The sequence below is a fragment of the Mytilus trossulus genome, chromosome 9 (genome assembly GCF_036588685.1).
Source record: "Mytilus trossulus isolate FHL-02 chromosome 9, PNRI_Mtr1.1.1.hap1, whole genome shotgun sequence".
Lineage (NCBI taxonomy): Eukaryota > Metazoa > Mollusca > Bivalvia > Mytilida > Mytilidae > Mytilus > Mytilus trossulus.
In genome coordinates this window covers 1,141,388-1,160,221 of record NC_086381.1, presented here as the reverse complement: position 1 = coordinate 1,160,221, position 18,834 = coordinate 1,141,388, and the positions used below count along the sequence as shown (strand labels likewise).

The 18,834-nt window shown below is 31.8% G+C and overlaps 1 protein-coding gene across 1 annotated transcript; it reads left to right on the top strand.

The window, feature by feature from the left end:
• Nucleotides 1-1,219: 1,219 nt before the first annotated feature.
• Nucleotides 1,220-17,295, top strand: LOC134683473 (uncharacterized). Its single transcript, XM_063542789.1, has 6 exons — nt 1,220-1,269; nt 3,393-3,727; nt 5,492-5,599; nt 12,091-12,198; nt 16,582-16,746; nt 17,026-17,295. Exons 2-6 carry the CDS (start codon nt 3,421-3,423, stop codon nt 17,259-17,261), a joined length of 924 nt encoding a protein of 307 aa, XP_063398859.1. The 5' UTR covers nt 1,220-1,269; nt 3,393-3,420; the 3' UTR covers nt 17,262-17,295.
• Nucleotides 17,296-18,834: the final 1,539 nt, after the last annotated feature.

The following is an 18,834-nucleotide window of genomic DNA, read 5'->3' as shown; positions in this document are numbered from 1 at the left end:
TAAGACACATTCTGAACTTTATAGCTTTAGTACTCAATCAGATGAATGAAAAACTGTACACGTACTCTTTAAAAGTTTCATTCTTATAGCAAAGCACTAAGTTCTTACTTAAAACATAACACAAAGTACATTATATTATCAGAAGATTAAGTACAGTCTTGTTAGATACAACTAGATACAATAAAATAGCATAGCATTAAAACCTTGATCGGTTAAATGAGAAGATGTGCAATTACTAAATAAACTGTAGATTAGACTGGAAACATATTCTGCTATGTTTGCAAAGCTGTGCCCTTACTCATTCAGATGCATTTGAGACAAGCTTGGGATCTCAGGCAGATGTTTGTGAAAGCTTCATCCTAAGCCATACAGACACATATGTTGTATCCTTTCTCAATCTTATGTATCAGAAGTTGTATTTTTGACTTATTTCGTTAAAGGTTTTGCAAGATACATTCTTATTGCATATCACTAAGTACAAAGTACATTATTATAACATAACATAAAACACATTCTGAACTTTATAGCTTTAGTACTCAATCAGATGAATGAAAAACTGTACACGTACTCTTTAAAAGTAACATTCGTATAGCAAAGCACTTAGTTCTTACTTAAAAACATAACACAAAATACATTATATTATCAGAAGATTAAGTACAGTCTTGTTAGATACCACTAGATACAATAAAATACAATTGCATTTGAACCTTAATCAGATGAATGATAATTAAAGAAGATTTACGAATGATCCAATATATTTGCAAACTCAATATGCGTTATTTATTGAACGCCTTTTAAAAGGGGGTATTACACAAGACGCAACATAGAAATCTAAATACTAAGCAACACGAACCCAACTAAAAACTAGTGCTCCGGAAGGGTGAGCAGATCCTGTCCCACATGTGGCACCCGTCGTGTTGCTCATGTAATTAAATATCTCGTAAACAGTCTAATTCAGTAGGTCACATTTGTAAAATGGGAAGGGGATTGGAGTTACGACATAAAGAACATATGCGATATCCGATATCATCTGTGAAACGGCTATTCCATAACAGATACTAAATTCGTAAAAATGTCCATTAAAGAGCAAAACAAAAGAAGCAACCAAACGAACAAACAAACAAATAAATATAATTTACCTTTGATATTTTAAATGCGTAACGTTTCGATACGGTTTACGTAATACTGTATTGAATTTCTGGTTATCCGAGACTTCCTTGTCTACCTTATGTATCAATCAACACATAGTAAATTCGCCATTGTTTGCAAGTGAGTTGCCATTTTAGTTTAAAACGATTTTTAAATACTATATTGTTTATGTTAATATATCAAATTGATAGTTGCATGTATTATTATTATCATTCTTCTTCTTCTTCTTCTTCTTCTTCTTCTTCTTCTTCTTCTTCTTCTTCTTCTTCTTATTATAATTATTATAATATTATTATTATTATTATTATTATTATTATTATTATTATTATTATTATTATTATTATTATTATTATTATTATTATCGTATTATTATCGTAGTTCATGTTGATATTTCTCCAAAAAAAATCCTTAAAAAAATAAAGATAAAGGCTTCTGTTATCATTTTATTATTTTGGAAAGGAATTTCGGTCTTATGGAAGGAACGTCAGATAAAAATAAATGTTAATATATCAAATTGATAGTTGCATGTATTATTATTATCATTATTCTTCTTCTTCTTCTTCTTCTTCTTCTTCTTCTTCTTCTTCTTCTTTTTCTTCTTCTTCTTCTTCTTCTTCTTCTTCTTCTTCTTATTATTATAATTATTATAATATTATTATTATTATTATTATTATTATTATTATTATTATTATTATTATTATTATTATTATTATTATTATTATTATTATTATTATTATCATTATTATTATTATCATCGTATTATTATCGTAGTTCATGTTGATATTTCCCCAAAAAAAATCCTTAAAAAAATAAAGATAAAGGCTTCTGTTATCATTTTATTATTTTGGAAAGGAATTTCGGTCTTATGGAAGGAACGTCAGATAAAAATAAATTGCAGCATTTTACTCATTATGCAGCTGAGAATATTGACATATGTTATGGCTCACAAGAAAGACTATAAGACATCAAATTCATTACTTGATAAACAATCCTCCGGAGAAGGTGAAAAACTGAAAAGAAACAAAATAATCAATTCTTACTAACAATTAGCATTACAAAATATTAGCACAACAATACACAATAAAGTATCAATACTAAAAACACAATATTTGGTTTTAAATCATATTTTTTCTTTTTGTTAAATGAAATGTTCAATATTCAACTTGTGTTATACATTGATTGTCATAATAGTCTAAGCAAATTCAAAGTTCATAATAGATGTAATAAAATAATTCAGTTACAGTATAAAACAGTAGCACACGTTCTTGTGGTTTATAGTAGAAAATCGTCGCCTTTTTTCACGAATCGAAGTGAGCAGTTTACAATAACAAAAAACCGCAAATTAAATACCTTTCAAGAGAAAACACCTTAATCAAAGCAAAGGAAATACAAATCAGCACACCGATTTAAGAATTAATGTAAAAAAAGAGTATAATAAACAGTTCATGTAAAAAGACCAAAAACTGTCAACTTTTTAGGACGACTTAAAAATAGTATACTTTTCAGAAAAGGTTTGTACATATATAAAGATGCTACATGTTAACTTACGCTTTGGTGTCGTGAAGTGTCAAATTTTCAGAACGTGCCGGATATAAAAATAAGTATATAACACAACTAGATAAAAAACAAGGACGTGAACGCCGTTTCATTTCCGGAAACATGACAACATATTTGACATAACTAATACTTAATGTCTACATATCTGCTTGTTTTCTTATTATTTTGAATTATTGATCAACCCCTTCAAATACATTGAAGTTTGAACTATTACATAATTGAGCTGACGTTTTAAAAAAAACAAAAGTTATGTAAACGAGATTTACATCAATGTTGGAAGAATAAAAAATATATATTTTTTTTTATCTCCTAGCTAGTGCCCGTTCAAACAACATCTTATAACGTAAAGTTGACTGTATAGAAAATAAAAGATATCAGAGGTATATTCTAACACATAAGTCGAAAATAATCTTAGAACATCCTAGGAAAATAAGAAAAAGAAAATGACTAAGAGACAAACAATAGTTCACACTACAACATAGAAAAACGAAAGATTGAGCAACACGAACTTCACCAAAAACTTCAGATCCCTAGAAGGGTTAAGCAGACCCTGTTTCACACATGACACTCTTCGTATTGTTCATGTTAGTACAAATACTGTTATTAGTCTGATGAAACTATGTCTATGCTTATGTAGAACGAACTTTTGGGAACTCACTATTGGTCATATCATTGCCATATTTTAGAGCTGAAATTACACCAGTTTTGTAATTGATGGCGGAAACACGATTCAGTACCAGAAGTGATATATCAACTGTATCTTCTATTCCCTCAGACAGCTCTTTAAACAGAAGCTCGGATTTTTTATATGCATTGGGTCATAATGGAGACATTCAAACAGCAAACAAAGACCGCAACATAAAAAATGTTCATCAAGTAAGAAACACAAGAAGAAATGGAAAAGATCGAAGAAAGGCATCAACATGTACTATAATAATGTTCGTGCTCTTATGTTTGATGTCTTTGGGACAGATAGCATTTCTGGTGATACAATTGCACCATATATCAAAGGAACAAGAATGTAAGAATAATAAAGAAAGGCGGTAAATATCAAGTGGATAGTCAAACTCATCAGCCAATGACAAACAACAGTATCGCATAAAATATGGAAAAAAAATAAAAAAATATACGACCAAAAGAAAAACAGCTGTATACAAAACAAAAAATTGAAAAAGATTTAGCAGATCCTGTCAATAAAATTTGAGGATTGAAAAGTGGAATGTGTCAAAGTGACATGAACCCGACCATAGAGCAGACAACAGTCAAAGGCTAACAACTGGTCTTCAATGTAACGAGAAACTAATATGTATACACTAACTTACGAATTATACACAAGAAACTAAAATTAAAAATCATTTAAGACTAACAAAGGTCAGAGGCTCCTGACTTGGTACAGGCGCAAAATTGCGGCTGGATTAACCATGTTTTTCATATCTCAACCCTCCCCCTTTACCTCTGGCCAATGTAGAAAAAACAAACGCACTAATACGCACATTAAAACTCAGTTGAAGAGAAGTTCGAGTCTGATGTCGGAATATGAAACAAAAGCAAATAAACAAAATGACAAAAATACATAAATAACAACAGACTACTGGCAGTTACTGACATACCAGCTCCAGACCTCAATTAAACTGATTGTCTTCTTCATAGAAATATTAGGCACAATGCCTCTTGTTAGGGGTTAAGTATTATACCATCATGAACTATATGAGAAGAACAAAACCTGTGTCATGCCAACAACTGGTTTTGGAATAAATGAGTTTAATTCAGATGCAAAGACCCTATAAGTGAATATTCGAATCACATGATGGAATCATTGGGAACATTTTATCTTTGATATTAGATAGGAATTTGTGGTCTGATTGTCACTGAGACGTTTATAGTTCAAATAATGTAAAGAATTTAACATCATTACACGTGCAACTCATCTTATCGGAAAATCGGTTTATGCTTTGTCTTTTACTCGAGTGAGAACATCAGATATTTTATATAAGTATTCCTGAAAATATCTGACATGTTTTATTTCTTCAAAACATAATACATAGCACATAATATTAATGCTACAATCTATAAAGGACATACCCAGTAGAATTAAACTGAAGATCATTGAGAACAGTACACATTTAACATCTAGGCAAGAATAATGATTAAAAAAAAAAAGATAATATGTACTCTGGAAGGGATAACACAACTCATGAGCATGTTCCCTACGTACGACGCAGTAATTTATAATTTATTCACACAATGTTTGATGGTTTTTACTAAGTCTTTAGTGTTGTATTTAGTACAAGTACCCTTTAGTTTTCCACTTTATTTTACCATGGTGTTTGACATTGTTTAACCATGGTATTCCATTATGATTTTACCATGGTAGTTCGCGTGATTTTACCATGGTGTTCCATGAGATTTAACCATGATGTTTCACGTGATTTAACCATGATGTTCCATGTGATTTAACCATGGTGTTCCAGTGATTTAACCATGGTGTTCCACGTGATTTTAACATGGTGTTCGATGTGGTTTAACCATAGTGTTCTATGTGTTTTACCATGGTGTTACACGTGTTTTTACAATTGAGTTCATTTTGTAGCGTATTGAAATGACTAAAGCTTTAGATTGACATTACGGTATTTTATTATGTCTGTCTTTAAATGGAAATACTCTATAGAAACATACAGTATGGAGCTATAAATTTGCTTCTGTATTAACAAGTGAATATAGGTGAAAAAAGACTGATAGTATGTATTCTTTACCAAATTTGTTTATATATTTTTTATATTTATAGCAATAAAAAATATTACAAAAACGAACACAAATCACATTCGGAAGATTGAATTTGAAGCAGACCAAACTGAAGACACATTTAATTCTTTACGTGATATACAGAATAGAGGTAATTTCAATAGACTATTCAATAGAAATGCACGTGGATATCCACACATATTTCCGTGCAATTCCAGAAAATGATAAACCTGTTCTAGATTATCTTCTGATAATATCATAAGATCAACAGTGAACGGGAGAACTTTTTTGCTTTCCTTTTCTTGTGACATTACACGAAAAACCAAAGTCTCATTTATCTGGTTATATGAACAAAGCCAAAGTGTGATATACAATATGTAGGACAAACAGGAAGGGAGTTTTTCAAACGAACACAGGAACATCTATATCGCTTCTGAAAACCTAAGAAATTCAAAAGTAGAATTTATCAACATTAAGGTAAACACAACCACAATATTAAATTTATTAGATTTCAACCGCTCGAAACTGTCCAGAAACAACAAGGGCAATCGCATAAACAATTTGAAGATTCCCCTAAAATTGTTGAACTGTCTTGGATTAAACGACTTCAAACAGCATACCCCCTGGGTCTCCATGACAATATACATGGACAAGGGAACACATCTACTACTTCTTCTATTGATATCATGAATATTATTGATGAAAAACAACGAAAAAGTAGGTTTCTGGGAAACGAATCAATCGAAATCAACGAGTTGAACATCGTATAAACTATACACTTGGTAATCTCCTATCTATATTTAAAAGCAATGGTAAGCATCAATTATTATGTAAACTGGGTCAAATACTCATTAGTAAATTTCACGATACTTTCAAAAAGTGTGACATCATCTCTTTCTTCAGCCCACTGTATGAATATTCTCGTATAATTACAGTTTTTGCCACAAAAGACTGTTCCCACGTATCGACAAACCTGAAGATCGTAAACGTCATTTTCTGAAAATTAAATATATTAGCAGAGGTATTGATTTTATCAACTTATCTAGTATATTTAATGACTCTACTGTTCGAAACTTTATACCTCCCTATTTTGATGATTACATAGAACCACCTATAATTTCATACAATAAAAAAAAAACCAGCAGATTATTTTTTTTTTTGGATTTTTTTTAAATATTAATCATATTTTATTAACAATCGCCTGTTACATCAACCCTCAGTTGCCCAGGGGAGCAACTAAGGAGGCACCAATTGTTACAGTCTCATTTGTCGGGGAAAAAGCAAATGAGAAAAAAAACTCCCACTATAAATTATTAACATCAACCTTTTAAAATATTATCTATCCTTGTACAAATGTACATGTACCTGCAATCGTTATCGATCTATATATCTTTACCTCTTACCATATATAATTTTAAATAAAGTATAAAAAATATCTTTATTTAGTTCTAACAAAAGCTACCTGTATTTATTAAGCAGTTTCAATGTTTCCGTACATCAAGTCTTTTGTTATGTTAATTTCAATTACATTTAAATTCTGGTCATATGATCATTTACCACGTGCGATTTGTTAAAGGGATGTGTTACAGTAGTTCATTCATAAAAAAAATGGATTATTTAATGATTTTTGATTTCCAAAAAGGTTTTATTTCAAAGATATGGTGAGTAAATATTTGTTTATAAAATGAACCTGTTGATACAACATGACTTGTTACAATTAGATGATAAACCTGAATTACATACACAATAGAAATTACATGTCTGAATTAATACATACACAATAGAAATTACATGTATGGAGTTTATAGCAGTGTACATATTAATATTCAATCAGTATCAAAGAGGTCCTGACCTGACCGCACAAAATGTATATTTATATACAAAAAATGTCGCACATAAAAGAAAAGGCTTCGTTTTTCGTATTCGGTTTAAAATATTTCAGCAAAAATTGCATTTCTTGTTTTTATCATATTTAAAATCAACGATTTACTTATCCTTTTTTTTTTGATATTTTGCAATATTTCTAGTTTTCTAGAATCGATTTCGTGAATAGAAGTACCGTATCTAAAATTTGGGTATAAGATGCATCTGCATTAATGACCCCAAAAATTATACTTGTTTCCGATTTTTGTAATTTTTTTATATTTAATTGTGAACAAAATTCCCATATTTTCTCAAAAAATTCCCGCCAAACGTCTTCCACCAGTTTCCAATAAATAAAAAGATGCAAAAGTGATTCTTTTTCATTGCAAAAGTGACACTTCCCGTTTGAGCGATTAATTTTTTGTAATTTTTCTTTAGTGTAAATTATATTATGTAGTAACTTCCATTGAAGTTGTTTAGTTTTCCTGTTAGCTAAATTCTTATTCAAGGTTTCCCAAATGTATTCCCATGGTAGGTCATTCCCAAAATGTAAATTCCACTTAAACTGGCTTTTTGGGGCTGTTTTATTCTCATAGAAGTATCTAATATCTTTAAGGCATAATTTTTTGGCATCAACGACAACTCCATTTTTTATAAATTGACAAGAATTTATTATTTTTATAGGTCTATCAGAGTGACTTTGCATGCTAGAGTCTGTTTTTAAAACGTCAATTTGTTGAGGTGTTAACGAAGGTTTAATGCGGCTATATTTTGTGCAATCCAATTCCCTTTATCTTTAAGACGGTTAAAAATATCAAAAGAAGTTTTAAAGGATTTATTGTTTAAGTCCCATATATCTTTTATTTTTTCTATTCCACTGGAGGCAAAATTTGCATAATATAATGCAAATCCCTTGAACTTAAATTTAAAATTGCCGAATATATTTTCTTCTTAAAGGTCCTCTTTCGTGACTGATGTTTGGATTTTCTGTAAATAGTTATCAAAAGTACCAGGATTATAATTTTATACGCCAGACGCGCGTTTCGTCTACATAAGACTCATCAGTGACGCTCAGATCAAAATAGTTAAAAAGCCAAATAAATACAAAGTTGAAGAGCATTGAGGACCCAAAATTCCGAAACGTTGTGCCAAATACGGCTAAGGTAATCTACTCCTGGGGTAAGAAAATCCTTAGTTTTTCGAAAAATTCAAAGTTTTGTAAACAGAAAATTTATAAAAATGACCATATAATTGATATTCATGTCAACACCGAAGTGCTGACTACTGGGCTGGTGATACCCTCGGGGACGAAACGTCCACCAGCAGTGGCATCGACCCAGTGGTGTAAATAGTTATCAAAAGTACCAGGATTATAATTTTATACGCCAGACGCGCGTAAGTCAGACCAGGAAATTAAAAGTTCTTTACAATATTTGAATTTTTAATTATACGGCGGTTACATCAGACGTGAATATAGATAATAATACTCCCTTAACTTGTAACTGTGAATTATCGAAGTTTAGATATGTTCCCCACGGTCATGTTATTACAGGGGACCTCAATATCGTCCTGGACAGAGAGGTCAAAAACTTTTTGAAAAAAGAACCAAAATATCGTCGTCTATCAAAAATAGATTGGAAAAAGTGTCGTCACCTCACAAAAGATACTCCTTTCCTCGTTTTGTAAAGAAAGGTGTAAACGAGAAAATCTGATACAAAATCTTTTGATTGTTACTTAAATAAATGTTTGAATGTGGTAGATAAGAGAATATCACATTTTAAAAATAATTTAGAAGTAAATAATAATGTGCATAATACACCTATTTCCAGAATAAGAAATAAACTTCTAGAACTTTCAAAGCGGTTTGTGTTTGTACCGGTCTACAAAGCAGCCAACAATGTGGAGGTGGTATGCCCCGTTAATAGTACACGGACGTTCTTAAGAATGAAATTTTAAATTCATCAAGTCCATCCGCTCCACAGAGAGTCATATAGTAAACAAACATATCACAATCACATCAAAACTGAAGGCTTCTTCTGAACATTTGAGGGCCCCTACTATGTATTGGCTACATAAACTAAACAAAAAACATTTAAATATTTTCCTCTCGGCCTCCAGTAAGTGTTCTACAACTAATATTTCAGTGCTTTTAACAAGTTCATTGACTACTATTAAAGAGCTTAATATAAACTATTGTTATAAAATGTATGAACAAAGTGGTATAAACTATTTTTGGAGTGTAAAAATTTCTTTTGATGTTTTAAATAGATTACGTGCTATTGATGGTCCTTTTGATTCTGTTGACAGTTTTGATTTTCTACTCTTTACACTACACTTTCACACCATCTTATTAACAAAAGTTGTCCTAATTAAATAAATGATCGTTTGGTGAAGCTGATTGGAAATATATTTGCTTCAACTCATTTTAAGTCTTCTTCTCTAATGAGAAATTTAAATGTTCTAGATATACTTACTGGAGGTGTGGTGAGATGATTGAAGCTGTTAATTTTCTCCTTGATAATATTAATGTACGTTTCGGCAACAAAGTTGATCGACAGGTTTTATGTACTCCCATGGGCATTAATTGTGCCCCTTTAACAATATGGACTTGTTTTTGGACTGTTACGAATCACAGTTTATCACTAAACTTAGTAAATACACGTCGAAATTGCATTTAGTTGATAAATTCAACAACACTTTAACACCGTTATCTTGATGATATTTATTTCGTTAAATAATCAAGATTTTCTGAATATACTGCTGAAATTTACCCCAAGGAACTTACTTTAAATAAATCAAGTGTATACGGCAATAACTGTCCTTATTTCGGTTTTAAACGGGAAACTCCACACTAAAATTTACGACAAAAGGGATGATTTTTCGTTCCCTATTGTTAATTTTTTCCATTTTTAGATGATGACGTTCCTTTGGCACCATCCTACGGTGTTGATATTTCACAGCTCGTTCGCTATGCCCGTGTTTGGTGTGACGTTTTTTATTTTAACGATCACAATCTATGTATAACTGGTAAATTATTTAACCAGATATATCGTTACCACAAATTACTTAAAACCTTAACTAAATTTTTCCATAGATATAAAGATTTCGTTTTGAAGTTTGGTTGAACCTGTAGAAAACTTGTTCAAACGGGATAGCATATCCTCATTTTTACGGAAATTTGGTTAACCGTGCCCGGAAATTTAGAAACGATCCTTGTAAACTTATCGCTACTTTATAAAACTTATCCTAAAATATTACCAATTCTACACTGTAATAAGATCATTGAATATTGTTTTTATTGGTATAAATATTGATTTTGTTATCAGTAAACTAAAAGCAAACTAAATATTATTAGTATGTTAGATACACATACACATTCATGGATCTACAATCTGTCGATACCTGTAACTTGACATTGCACAAGGTCATTTTTTTCTCTGACTGTTTATGACGACTTTAAACTAAATCCATTGGATGGTGGATGTTTACGGATTGAAAGTTTAGTCTTAGATGCATGATGTTTTTTTTTGTATTAGTTGTTACTGGCTTTGAACTAGCTGTCAGATAACTGCCATTACTCTCAAATCTGTTCCTAGTGTCTTTATGCTGTCGGGATGTACAAATACCCGGCCACGCCCACTTGTATTTTTGTCCATCTGATGAGTTAAGCCTTTTTCAACGGATTTTGATAGTTCGTTCTTATGTTGTACTGATATACAAATGTTCAAGGTTAGGGGGAGGGTTGGGATCCCGCTAACATATTGAACCCCGCCACATTATTTATGTATGTGCCTGTCCCAAGTCAGGGGTCTGTAATTCAGTGGTTGTCGTTTGTTTTGGTGTTACATATGTGTGTTTCGTTAATTGGTTTTTATATAAATAAGACCGTTAGTTTTCTCGTTTGAATTTTTTTACATTGTCATATTAGGGCCTATTATAGCTGACTATGCAGTATGGGCCATTGTTGAAGGCCGTACGGTGACCTATAGTTGTTAATATCTGTGTCATTTTGGTCTATTGTGGACAGTTGTCTCATTGGCAATCATACCACATCTTCTTTTTTTATATATATCTTTGATTTGAGATAAGAAGATGTGGCCATTGAAAAGTTCATAGTTCAAATAACGTAGGAATAATTACCGTTTCACGCTCAATTCCTCTTTATTTGAAAATCTGTTTACTTTTTGTCTGTTACTGAAATTAGAAATCGGATATTTTATATATCGTTTTTCCTACAGTGTATAAAAGACAAACCCAGCAGATAACTCAAAAAGGAATTAAATTGAAGTTCATTGAGTACAAGCCCACAGTAAAACTGCAGAAAACATGAAGGCAATACTGATGGGATTGAAAAACCCAGATAATATGTACTCTAGAAGGAATAACGCAACATTTCAGCATATTCCCTACAACGCAGTAATTTAGAATATATTCACACGATGTTTGGTCGGTTTCACTTAATCGTCAGTGGTAAAATCCCGTGGAACACCATGGTAAAATCACGTGGAATAGTCCTTTCGTATTCCACCTGATTTTATCATGCCAAATACGTGTGTATTTACAGTGGAGTTCAGGTTTTAGCGTTTTGATTTGACAAAGAATTTTTATTGACATTTAGATGTTTTATTACTGTCTGTATAAAGAAATGTTCTATTGAAACAAACAGTATGGCGCCATACACTGGACTTTAAGTTAACAAAGGAGTAAGGGTGAATCAAGTATGATAGAATGTATTCTTTAGCGAGTTTTTTTAATTTGATTATAATTTTCTATTTATAGCAATTAAAAATATTACACAAACGAACATAAATCTTATTCGGATGATTGAAATGGATGCAGATCAAACTGAAGACACATTGGATTCTTTACGTACGATACAGAATAGAGGTAATATCAATAAATGGAAAATAGGCAAATAGTATAGTGAGAGTGAATTGTTATCCATTGATTTGATGTATTTGAGATTTTGATTTTGCCATTTGATTAGGGACTTTCCGTTTTGAATTTTCCTCGAAGTCCTTAATCAAATGGCAAAACCAATTGATAACATACATTTAACGAATGGACAACAACTATCACTTTCCTGACTTGGTACAGGCATTTTCACATTTAGAAAATGGTTTATTCAACCTGGTGTTATAGCTATACACCTCTCACTTCTCAGTCGCATCGAATTCCATTATATTGACATCGATGCGTGAACTAAGTGTCACAAATAGGGGTACAACAACAACACGAACTCAACCGAAAACTGGGGATGATTTCAAGTGCTCCGGAAGTGTAAGTATATCCTGGTCAATATGTGGAAACTGTCGTGTTGCTCATGTAATTACAAAGCCGGTAAATAGTCTAATTCGATAGGTCATCGTGAAAAGGGAACAATGTTGTAGTTACATCCGATATAATCTGTATTACGGATATTCCATAACGGTCAACCAACTCTTGATGGCGTCCGTAAATTGACGAAGTGATGATTTCAACTTCACCATTTAGAACTGTTGGTTTAAAAAGGTCACAATTGGGAATCTGAAGTCATCTCTTTTGTCGTAAAGTTTTGTTTTCAACCGACCCTCATAGTCAATTTTTAGATATAAGTCCTAATCAAATGGCAAAATCGAAAGCTAAAACTCATCAAACGAATGGATGACAACTGTCGTATTTCTGACTTGGTAAAGGCATTTTCTTATGAAGAAAATGGTGGATTGAACCACAAGACATACAGACACAGAACACTATCAACGTGTTTCCCTGTGACAAAGTAACTTGTTACCCTGCTGCATTTTATTTAATTGTATCAGCTTTGTATTGATAGACCGGTATATCTATTGAGGAAACTGGATATTTTGCTTGAATATAATGATCAGAAAGACTTTGATTTTAACAATATTAAATTTAAAGTAGCCTTTTTGTTTGTAATGGAAGTCTTATGTGCTATGTTATAAAACTTTTGCATCCAAATATGACAGAGGCCAAGGAATGCAGCGAAATAGTATCTGATGTTAACGGTGTATATACTATATACCCAGTGAATTTAAACACACCAGTACGAGTGTATTGTATCATGGAAGACAGAAAGAAGAAATGGACAGTACGTTGATTATCGCTGTATTCAATGAACGAGTGTTTAACATGTTTAACTTCCAATTGTTAAAAAAAAATCAATATTTTCAATTTCAAAACGATGCATATTCATCATTTCCTTTTCCCGTATGTATAATTTTCTAATGATAAGGTAATTTTAAGTATTATATAAACAACGAGACAAATTACAAAAATAGAAGAACTGGGATGGTAATTTGAAACATGTTCGTCTTCCATGGTTAAATTACTCATTCTAATGTTAATTTTCATATATTTTCAAATCTATTTCCTTCATAAATAATGATTTAGGAAAGAATCATAAACATAAATTGATTAAGCGAGCACAAATCCGGGTTACAAACCAAAGCTAATGATCCACATCAAATGTAGGATGAAAACAACGAAACAACAGAAACAATAAACCTCTAAAAACAAACACCGACATACAAATGAACGGGCTATTTGATAATAACTGCAATATTTCGGACTTGGTACAGGACATTTAAAGAAAAATACTACTGGGTTGAACCTGATTTTATTGTTAGCGTCAGCGAGGTAACAATATCACGAAAGTTACGATGCAGGAAATGCCTACCATTCCAGAGCACCTGGTTTCACACCCGGTTTTCAGTGGAGCTCGTGTTGTTTCTTAATTATTATTAGTAACTGTTGATGGACATGTCCTTTGGTTTTGCGAGTCTTTAGTTACTCCTTGGTTTTGATTGTTTTGTCCTTAAAACATTATTATCAAAGTGACAATTTAAAACGTACTGTAAGAAACAGTTTGTAACACAGATTCTGAAAAGTATCATCTAAACAAATTCATAAAATGAATACTTTGAAGCGCTCTGTACCGTTTCAGTGAGGTTTAACTTGTTACTTGTTAATTTTAAGGTTACGTAATCTTATAATTTAGGTCCTACAAAGACGATCAAACGAGACGGTAAGCTTTGACAGGAATTGGAATGATTATCGAGATTGATTTGGATCCTCCTATGGAGAATATTGGCTAGGCAAGATTAGTTTTTCATGAAGTTTAGTACATACCTAAAATGTCTCTTATCTAATAAGTCCTGTTTGGTTTATCGCTCTTTCACGTTTTTGGACGCATGCAATTTTTGTTGTTATCATTTCTTTAAAATATTTTCTTGAACTTAATCTAATGATATGTTGTTAAATCATAGTTTTATGGTTAGAGTAAAGTTGAAAGATCACAAACGGTTGAATTCTAACATATTCTCTTGTGTCTGTTCCAAGTCATGAACCAGAATAACTGCGATTGGCATATTTTATTATTTGTCTTTGTTCTGGTTTAAACCATGCTAGTGTTTATTTCCTTTGTTTGAATCGTTTTTACAGATTATATGACGTTTTGGATGGTGTTTGTTGACACATGATAAACTGTGACTGTACCAGACGTTTTACAAAACACAGGGAAGTTTGTGACTGTCAAATCAAAATGTGGTTGATCATAACCTGTTCACATCCAGATGAATCGGTTTAGATGAACAAAGAATTTTGCAAACGTTACTCCCTTAGTCAAAGCAACATTTGTTCTTACTTCCTATTTCATGATAATAACCGAAAATGTTCATATCATTTGATATGTTTTTTTTAAGTAAAGCATGGTCCCTAACATTGGCCACGAATCTCTTCTTAATAACTTAGAAATATGACATTATTCAGTTATTTGTTCATCGAATTATTATCTTTTATTGTTTTTTTCTATGGCAATATTTTCAACTGTTTTATTCAAATCTGAAATAATAATAGTTTCAACTTAGGATTTTAAATCTGTTTTTGTTCTTTTTCCACCGAGCGTTTGGTGTAAACGAAATGCTCTTTTGACGCAAAAAAAAATAAATTCTGTGTATTGATGAGTTACTGTTCTACAGACAACACTTTTAAAGACGTGATAAATGTATAGCAAATGTATGTCTTTTTAACATGACTGGAGACACTAATGATGTATGTGGTGTTTCAGCACGCATTGCTATATCATCAATGTTAGTCGTGAAAAGGGTAGAAGGATACATGGTCATTACTGTCCAAATGGACTGGATTTTTTAATTTATCATAAAGACCCGCTCAAAACAAAACGCAATATAGCAATAAAATTGTATAAATAAAATCAATTTGTAAGAAACCCAAAGGTTATTTTCAAGAACGAGGGAAGAACACTATGACGGAGGGACAAGTTATGATTATTGTCGATACATCAGCCGTAGGTTTCCAAACCCCTGATATGACAACAAGCTCTATAGTATAAACTAACAACTGGAATGGAATTCAATACGAACATATGTACAAAAAAATAGATGCTTAAATGTCATATCCTCTGAGGTCAGTGTTACATTGAAATGAAGAGTCAATTATATATTTTTTTTTCAAAATTCATCAAGGAAAACATCAGTTTTAACAAGATATCTTAAAGCGGAGAAGTCCGTCGTTGATAAAAAAAATCGATGCCATATTTTCCGTCGACTTTAAAAATCAATTTGTGATTATCCCTCCAGAAATCGAAGGTGAAGATCGGTCGAAAAACACCATATTGGTCGTGTTCACAAGTATGATACGGATGGACGGTCAGACTATTTTTTTTTCTTCATAAAGTTTGAAAATTTCTGAAAAGCTTTTACACCAGCAAATTAATCGTTTTTGGCATGCGGCAAATATTTGACGAAAGACTCACATAATCATAAAATTGAAGAGAAAGCGGATCAAGATGTAGAATGATTGCAGTATTATTTTTAAATCAATTCACCATGAAATGCTGTGTAAAATACATACGAAATAGGAATATTGTATGACAGAGACATATATTTATTTATTTATTTGGTTGGTATATCTTCTGAATCTATATAGTCAAGATATTATATAACTGCATTCCAATATGTTACGTATTGATAATCATGATGTTTTTTTTATCTTTGAGACGACTAATCAATTTTACCTGTAAACTGTAGTTGTCGAGAGATGTTTCAAAAGTCTAATAAGAAGATTTTATGCGTAAAGTATAACTAAATTAGAAGCAAGACATTCTTACTCATTTCTTTTAAATTGGACGAATCAACTTAAACTACAGAACAAAAAAGCAATTTTTCACATCAGTAGTTTTTCAGTCTGGATAACCAGGGATAAAGTAAAACAAATATTTTTTTTCATTTAAACGATTCTTTCTATTTACAGGTAATGAAAATATTCATGCTATCTCATTGAATGGTCCCCATGAATTAAGTATTTTTATGATTTCATCATCAGAACAGAGTGGATATGCAAATTACTCTCAGTTTTCAATCAGTGATGAGAATAGCAAATATATGCTGAGAATATCAGGATACAGTGGTTCAGCAGGTAGGAAGAGTGTTCATGCTTCTTAAATATATTTTCAATTTTCATAAAAAAAATCTTTTTTTGCTCTGATAACAATGCCAAAATTCTTCTGCAATGATAAAACGATTTGACTAACTTTATACAATAAAGTTAATTTTGCTACACTTATTCAGTTTCTATAATTGTTTTGCTTTAAAGCAAATAAAATAAAAATAAAAATTCAAAGAAGAGACGCATTTAAGCTACTGTAAATAAGAAACTTGGTTTTGTAAAGTAAACCCGGTTTGCAAATACTTTCAGGAGATGCCTTTAATCACAATGCAGCTATCCAAAATGGGCAAAAATTTACAACAAAAGATCAGGATAATGACAACTTTTATAGTGGAAACTGTGCTGTTCATTTCGGAGGAGGGTGGTGGTTTAATGCCTGTCATAATGCTTTTCTGAATGGAGATTCTGAAAGTTACGGACGAAAATGGTATCCATGGGCTGATAAAGTTACAGACAGTGTTATGATGATCAGACAAACCATTTGATAGAAACTGTATTGCCAGATAATAATGTTAAAAGTAAAAGATCGTTATAATATTGATATGTTTTTCAATATGCTTATTTGTCCTGAATATACCATGCTCGTTCGAGACCAACACGATGAAAAAAACTAAAAATAACAGTCTTTGATATATAGGCTGTTATTGTAAGTTTGGTCGGGTTGTTGTTATTTTGACAACACATTCACCGTTTCCATTCTCTATTCTGTCTTATCTGATGTAACTAATCTGTAAGTCGTACATCTTTTTCAATTGTCCGTGCGTAACACCAAAGATTTTATCCCAAACTGTTGATTGCACACAAATACTTTGAGAATATCATAACTTAAAATAAGGGGGTTCTAAGTAGAAGTTTCAGAATCAGTTCTAGGCAGAACTGACCAAATTAGTTCAAGTCGTAGAACTATAAGCAGATCTGTCAGGATTGTAGAACAGTTCTAAATGACGTCACTACAGTTAGGGCATCATTCAGTGTTATTATCTCATATACTATATCCTTTTGACTTATTTGCATTTAAGACAAAGAGTTCTTAAAAATGTTCTACGGATAGAACTTACTAAATCAATTCCAGCCGTAGATTTGGTCAGTTTTAGGTAGAACTATCTAAAACTGTATTTGGGTAGAACTGTCAGGATCATTTCTAGGTAGAACTGTCTGAATTAGTTCTAGGTAGGACAGACCATATCAGTTCTAGGTAAGAACTGTTCTAGGTAGAACTGTCTAAAAGGTGTCAAGATTACAGTTCTATATATTCTCATAGAGCAGTTCTCCTGACAGATTTGATGAGAGGGTTAGGTTAGAACTGTTCTAAGTAGAACTGTCTAAAGGGTGTCAAGATGACAGTTGTACATATTATCCTAGAGCACTTCTCCTGATAGATTTAGTGAGAGTTTTAGGTTAGAACTGTTCTAAGTAGAACTGTCTAAAGGGTGTCAAGATGACAGTTGTACATATTATCCTAGAGCACTTCTCCTTAAAGATTTAGTGAGAGTTTTAGGTTAGAACTTTCTAAAAGGTGTCAAGATGACAGTTCTATAAACTCTCATAGAACAGTTCTCCTGACAGATTTGATGAGAGTTCTAGGTTAGAACTGTTCTAGGTAGAACTGTCTAAAAGGTGTCAAGATTACAGTTCTATATACTCTCATCTAGCAGTTCTTCTGACAGATTTAATGAGAGTCTAGGTTAGAACTGTTCTAAGTAGAAATGTGTTACATGTTTGTTTTTCGTTCATTTTTCTTTATATAAATAAGGCCGTTGGTTTTCTCGTTTGAATTGTTTTACATTGTCCTGTCGGGGCCTTTTATAGCTGACTCTGCGGTATGGGCTTTGATCATTGTTAAAGGCCGTACGGTGACCTATAGTTGTTAATTTTTGTGTCATTTTGGTCTTTTGTGGTTAGTTGTCTCATTGGCAATCATACCACATCTTCTTTTTTATATAAAAGGTGTCAAGATGACAGTTCTACATACTATCCTAAAGCAGTTCTCCTGCAAGATTTAGTGAGAGTTCTAGATAAGAACTGTTCTAGATAGAACTGTCTAAAAGGTGTCAAGAT

Excerpts from the sequence above, each read along its gene's own strand:
- LOC134683473 (XM_063542789.1), top strand. The coding sequence starts at position 3,421 with ATGGCGGAAACACGATTCAGTACCAGAAGTGATATATCAACTGTATCT. Across the intron at positions 3,728-5,491 it reads TATATCAAAGGAACAAGAAT|CAATAAAAAATATTACAAAA; the intron begins GTAAGAATAATA and ends TTATATTTATAG. Across the intron at positions 16,747-17,025 it reads AGGATACAGTGGTTCAGCAG|GAGATGCCTTTAATCACAAT; the intron begins GTAGGAAGAGTG and ends AAATACTTTCAG.